At 38.5% G+C, this 6,800-nt stretch overlaps 1 protein-coding gene across 1 annotated transcript; it reads left to right on the plus strand.

The window, feature by feature from the left end:
* The first annotated feature begins 1,725 nt into the window (after window positions 1-1,725).
* LOC105119971 (putative disease resistance protein RGA4) lies at window positions 1,726-6,296 on the plus strand. The gene is made up of 2 exons (XM_011018169.1): window positions 1,726-6,114; window positions 6,286-6,296. The coding sequence occupies exon 1, from the start codon at window positions 2,338-2,340 to the stop codon at window positions 5,980-5,982; it is 3,645 nt and encodes a 1,214-aa protein (XP_011016471.1). The 5' UTR covers window positions 1,726-2,337; the 3' UTR covers window positions 5,983-6,114; window positions 6,286-6,296.
* The last annotated feature ends 504 nt before the right edge of the window (window positions 6,297-6,800 follow it).

A 6,800-nucleotide genomic window follows, 5' to 3' on the forward strand; every position in this document is an offset into this window, starting at 1 on the left:
GAAAGTGTTTTTCATTGACTGGAAAGTGTTTTTCATTAACTGGAAAATGTTTTATGTTGATCAATTTTTTTAATAATAAATAAATATAAAAAAATTTAAAAAGTATTTTTTCAAAAATTATTTTTTAAAAAACAAATATGACCTAGATTAAAAAAAGGAGTCAAGCAGCGTAGCGTATGCAGGTGACCGTCTGGTCCCTAAATGAATTTTATTTTCAAAATTCAAGATCGAACGATAATTCAACTGGTGCGTAAATCAAAAAAAAAAAAAAACCCGACTTTTGAACTCCGTGTAACCATTCTAACTTGACGGATTTGCCGGTTCTTGATGATAATTAGACTCTTTGTCGCATGCAGCGGATCTTTTACACCCCTACTGCTAGAGGCTGTTGAGAAAGTACGTCCTGTTTTGACCATCAATGGGATTTCATTCTTCCAATCTAGAATAGAGCTAGTTTTCCAGTTTAGGAGTTCTGTCCCAGGTTGCCTAGCTAGCTTTCGTCTTCCTTTCCCTTGTCCTCTACTGGAAAAGTGTGATTTTGGATCCTGATTATGGAGACATCCATCCTAGCCAACACCCCGAGTATATTTGTTTAATTAATTATTATTAGTGGAGTAGCATTATATATAGATTGATGGGAAGTCATCATTCTGGCTGTGATCAAAGTACTTGTTGGACGTCTGGTGTGATTAAATTAAGTATCTGCAACAAAATGATTACAAGCAGGTCCTTCTAATTTGCTAGTTACTCCTGGTTGTCCTGTGTTAGAACCATCACATTAATTTTTATTTTTTAATATTCAAATTAAATGATTTAGGTATTCTAACGGTAAAATTAAAAAACAAAAGAAAGGAAAAGAAAACTGAGAGAGAAAAAGAAAAAAAAGGCAATAAAACAGTCTATGTTCTTCCTTTGATTTCCAGCTCATTCATCGTTGGATCGGGTTGAGATTTTGACAACAGCTTTTAGACACGTTACTCTTCATTCAAGACGGTTAGATCGAAGATTGGTAGTGTGGAAGCTAGCTGTTTTGACAGAAAATAGGGCTATCAGTATTGTGAGTTTTTTTAAAATAATTCTTCTTTAATCTTGTTATAATCCGAGAATAAGTTGTTCTTGATGATATATGTGTTGTATCCCTTAGTTGAATCTGAGAAAAAATAATTGTGAACCCATTATTTGTTGATAGTGGAAGTTTTTAGATGGACTATGGTCTTGTAGTTTTTCCCGCATCGGATTTTCTACGTTAAAATCTTGGTGTTGATTTTGTGATTATTTATATTATATTTAGTTATTATTTGATTCTATTTTACTAAAAAAAAGAATTAAAACTTATAAATTAAAAATTATATTTCACTAAATTAATTTGAGTAAATTAATATTCGATTCTTTCTAGTTTTTCCAACACTCCTGCATTTTCTTTGAAAGAATTTGGAATGCATCTTTTTGCCCCTTTCTCATAGCTGGGTGCTCCTTTACTTTTTTCTTACTTTGTAATGATTGACCTTGTCTTTATATGAATAAAGAAAAAGAGAAAGGGAAAGGGAAAGGTTTGCTCATCTTCTTGAAACACACCTGGCTCTTAAGGAGAAAAAAATGATACATGTCCTTTTACGTGCACGACAAGTCTTCGAAATATATTTTAGCTCCATTTCGAAACAGGAACTAAGACTTCGGAGGGGCTAATGATTGGTGTATGCAGAATCGTACTTCAACCTCCTGGAAACAGACTTTTCTCAAGACGAGAATAAAATTTTGTTCATTTTTTCCAGCCCGGAAGCATAGCACTTCTCTTTCAACAATTCAGGGTACTTGGAAATCTCTTATATATCCAGAGATATTTTCTCAGTTTTCTCATTGGAAAGTACGTAGTGGCTTCATTTCTTACAATATTTTATGGAATTAAATAGTTGGTGGAACAACGACTGCATTGTTTGTTTGTTGCTAGTTTTCATAAAATACAATTTGGGAGATCATAGGCGCGTTGGCATCAAAACAGCGATGAATGTTCGCAAATGCATTTTATATTCATAGTTTGTTGCAATTGGTCCAGATGCAGGCTAACGATTGGTGCCATTTTTTCCCATCAATTGAGGTCAATCTTCACCATTCCACCTTCGAGTGCAAGATTTGTATGCTTCTTCATTAACTCTTTACAGCTCCAGCTCCTTGCAGCACAACCTCTGCCACTTTCTTGTTCTTGTTAGCTATTTCTTGCCAACCAATTGTAAAGGCATTTATAGCGAATCTTTCCTTGCTAATCAAACAAAAAATACGAAAAAGAAAAAAAAACAATTATAGTTGGGGTTTTCATCTCCCAATCAACCAGTAAATCAAATGACAGAAGCTATTTTGTTCAGTATTACTGACAGAATCTTGGGAAAACTAGGGAACCTGGCCCTGCAAGAGATAGGACTGATATGGGGTGTTAAGGACGAGCTTGAAAAACTAAGGAATACTGCTTCCGTTATCAAAGCAATATTTCTTGATGCAGAAGAGCAGCAAACAAAAAGCCATGAGGTTAGAGATTGGCTCCGAAAGCTTAAAGATGCAATTTATGATGCAGATGATTTGCTGGATGATTTCTCCACGGAAATGTTGCAACAGCAGCTGATGATGCAGGATAAGAAGGCGATAGAGGTATGTGCTTTCTTTTCGAAGATAAAAAAGACTGCATATGGTTTTAGCATGTCTTCTAAGATTAAGGCAATTAGGGAGAGACTGAATGACATAGCTTCAGACAGAAGCAAATTCCATTTGACAGACCACCCCAGACACATGCGTAGTGTTAGTGCAGAGAGGGAGCAGACTCATTCTTTTGTTTGCGTTGAAGAAGTTGTGGGGAGAGAGGATGATAAATTGGCCATTGTAGAATTGTTGTTGCACTCTAACACTGAGGAGAATGTTTCTGTTATACCAATAGTTGGCATTGGGGGGCTAGGAAAGACTACTCTTGTGCAGCTCGTTTACAATTCTGAGAAAATACGAAGGCATTTTGAGCTAAGAATTTGGGTGTGTGTTTCTGATGTTTTTGATGTGAAGTTAATAGTTCAAAAAATTGTAGAATCTGCAACTAATACTAAGTGTGATGGCCTTGAAATGGATTCCTTGTTAACTCGTCTTGGAAAAGAAATAGATGGCAAGAAATTTTTGCTTATTTTGGATGATGTATGGAATGATAACCGTGAGAGATGGCTAAAACTGAGGGATCTGTTAATGGGTGGCGCAAGGGGGAGTAAGGTTGTGGTGACGACACGCACTCAGTTGATCGCAACAATTACTGGCACAGCTAAACCATACTTCCTCAGAAGTCTTTCTGAAGATGAGTCGTGGTCTTTGTTTGAGAAATTAGCTTTTAAACAAGGGAAAGAATTTGAGAATACAAGACTTGTAGCAATCGGAAAGGAGGTTGTTAAAAAATGTGCGGGAGTTCCCCTGGCCATCAGGACTATGGGAAGCCTTCTTTATTGCAAGGATACTGAAACTGAGTGGCTCTCTTTTAAAGACAGAGATCTTTCTATGATACCTCAAAATGAGAATGACATATTACCGATATTGAAGTTGAGCTATGAGCTACTTCCGCCATGCTTGAAGAATTGCTTTGCTTACTGTTCCTTGTTCCCAAAGGGCTACGAAATTAATAAGCAAACACTGATAAAACTCTGGATGGCACAAGGTTTTCTGCAGCCAGCCGATGGAATGCAACATCTTGAGGAAGTAGGTCATCAGTGTTTCATGGATTTAGCTCGGCGATCCTTCTTCCAAGATTTAGAGTATGGTGAATGGGGTGATGTGGTGAGTTGCAGAATGCACGATCTGATGCATGACCTTGCCCTATTAGTTGGTGGAAGTGAGAGCTCTGCAGTCGATTCTAATGCAGAAAATATATGTGAAGGAATTCGTCATGTATCCCTTGACTTTAAATTAGATTCATCGCAGAAAATCCCCCCCTCTTTGTTCAAAGCAAACAAAATTCGGACATTGGTGCTACCTGTGCAACCAGTATATCGTAAAATACTGAACCAGGCTCCCCATGATACAATTATTTCCAGTTTCAGGTGCTTGCGTGCATTAGATTTCCATAACACAGGGGTTGACATTGTGCCTAGTTCAATCAGTAAGTTGAAGCATTTGCGGTATCTTGATCTCTCTAAGAATGAAGATCTAAAAAGACTCCCCCGTTGCATTACCAAACTGAAGAATTTGCAGACACTCAAACTCTCTTCCTGCAAAAGGTTAGAAGCATTGCCAAGACATATCAGTAAAATGATCAGTCTTAGGCATCTTGAGATTGACCATTGTACTGGTTTGACGCACATGCCAAATGGTCTGGGGCAACTAACTGCTCTTCAGACATTATCACAATTTGTAGCTGGCAAGTATGGCACCTCCCCTGATCTCAGTGCACGCCTGCGGGAATTAAATGGCCTAAACGACCTACGAGGAGAGTTAAAAATTTCAAAGCTGGAAAAATTGAAGGTTTCTGCAACGGAATCAAGGGAAGCGAATTTGAAGGGAAAAGAGAACTTAGAGGTCTTGAGATTAGAATGGAACAGAGGAGTTGATGATGACAGAGTTATTGATGAAGATGAAGTGCTGCTAGAAAGCTTTCAGCCACATTCTAATCTTAAGGAGTTTCACATTTACGGGTATAGAGCTGGAAAGTTTCCAAGTTGGATGATGCTTAACTTGTCTTTATTGCTCCCGAATCTTCAGGAGATCATCATATGGAGGTGTTACAGATGCTTAGAAATCCCGATGTTTAGTCAGCTACCTATGCTCAAGGTTCTGAAACTTGAAGAGGTTACGGCTTTGGAGTACATCGAGAATAGCAGCAATGGGTCTTCTTCATTGTTTTCAGTCAGGGGCAATCTGTCCACGAGAGGAAAAAGAGAAGAAAAATCGGCACTGTTCTTCCCAAGCCTACAGGAACTTCGACTCTTTGACTTGCGTGATTTTAAGGGATGGTGGAGGGAAGAAGTTTCTGTGGTTAACAATGATGAAGCAACAGTAGAAATGACAGCAGAAACAGAAGGAATATCTCTTCCATCAGTAGCAGCCTGTGAGGAGAAGCAACAGCCACTACAGCAGCAGCTAGTTCTGCCGTCATTTCCTTGCCTTTCAAAATTAACCATTGGCCACTGTCCAAATCTATCAAACTTGCCATTGCATCCATTTCTTAATGAAGTGGAGTTCAAGGATGTAAATGCTGGGCTGGTGCAGTGGTCAATGGTGGGTCTTGCTTCAATAGAAGGGAGTTCGGCATCAGGAAGAAACACTTCACTTCCTTCCTTCCCCTCCACTCCAGAACTGAAGCATTTGTGTATTGACAGCGTCATGGATCTTGTTTCAATGTCAGAGCTGGGACTCCAAAACCTCACTTACCTTGAGCATCTAACCATAGAGAACTGTCCAAATCTGTCATCTCTGCCAGAGGAAAGTTTAGGGGGTTTAAGGTCACTCCGATCTCTCTCCATTAGTGGTTGTGGAAGCCTAACGTCACTGTCCCCGGGATTGCAATATCTCACATCCCTCGAAGAGCTTGAAATCAAAGAGTGCAGAGCACTTGATATGTCAGATTGCGATGAAGAGAACAGCTTGCAATTTCGAGGACTGAAGAGCCTTCGGAGACTGAAAATCGGATATATGCCACAATTAGAATCTATACCGGATGGAATTCATGAAGTTACATCGTTGCAAGATTTAAAGATTGAAGGCTGCGTTGGCTTGAAGACTTTGCCGGAGTGGATTCATGAACTCAAATTACTTCAAAGGCTTGACATTTCTGAATGTCCCGAGCTCACTTCTCTACCACAGGGTTGCATGAAAGCATTGCAAATTTTGGAAATCTACAACTGTCCCAAGTTGCTGAGAGTATGTGAAACGAGAACAAGCATGGACTGGTCTTTTATTACCCACATCCCTCATGTCTATATTGACCGGAAAAAGATCACGATACATGCTGCTGATATCTCAAGCTAGTAAGGGTTGCTGTTTCATTTTGCAGGCCTGCTCGTCTTCTTTATCATTAATTCTTTATAAACTGCCCTAGCTATCCCTTACTTTGTTGGTTGTTGTTCAAGATACAACAGTTTGGCGTATTCTTAAGCTTTAGTCACTCGATTAGTTGTACTAGATCTGAGTGCAGATGAGCCTTTTACTTAAAGGTCCTGAAAGTACTTGACACTGTTCATGCCACGCTTGCTGATTATTTGTTCCTGCTGCTAAGAAATTAACCTTTACTTAGAATTTGAAGTTATCATCCATGGAAAGAAGTATTTTAAGTTATCATGAAAGCCTTTTGGGGTTGCTTGCAACGTCCTATTTAAAAATTCAGAGTCAAATATGGATCACCTACGGAATATATTCTTAAGTTTTAGTCACTCGATTTGTTGTACTAGATCTGAGTGTAGATAAAGCAATTAGTGTGCAGATGAGCCTTTTACTTGAAGGTCCTGAAAGTACTTGCACTTTTCATGCCACGCTTTCTGATTATTTGTTCCTGCTGCTAAGAAATTGTATTCTTAAGCTTTAGTCACTCGATTAGTTGTACTAGATCTGAGTGCAGATGAGCCTTTTACTTAAAGGTCCTGAAAGTACTTGACACTGTTCATGCCACGCTTGCTGATTATTTGTTCCTGCTGCTAAGAAATTAACCTTTACTTAGAATTTGAAGTTATCATCCATGGAAAGAAGTATTTTAAGTTATCATGAAAGCCTTTTGGGGTTGCTTGCAACGTCCTATTTAAAAATTCAGAGTCAAATATGGATCACCTACGGAATTAGAAGTTTTTTAATCT

The sequence above is a fragment of the Populus euphratica genome, unplaced genomic scaffold, assembly GCF_000495115.2.
Source record: "Populus euphratica unplaced genomic scaffold, PopEup_1.0 scaffold4200.1, whole genome shotgun sequence".
NCBI lineage: Eukaryota > Viridiplantae > Streptophyta > Magnoliopsida > Malpighiales > Salicaceae > Populus > Populus euphratica.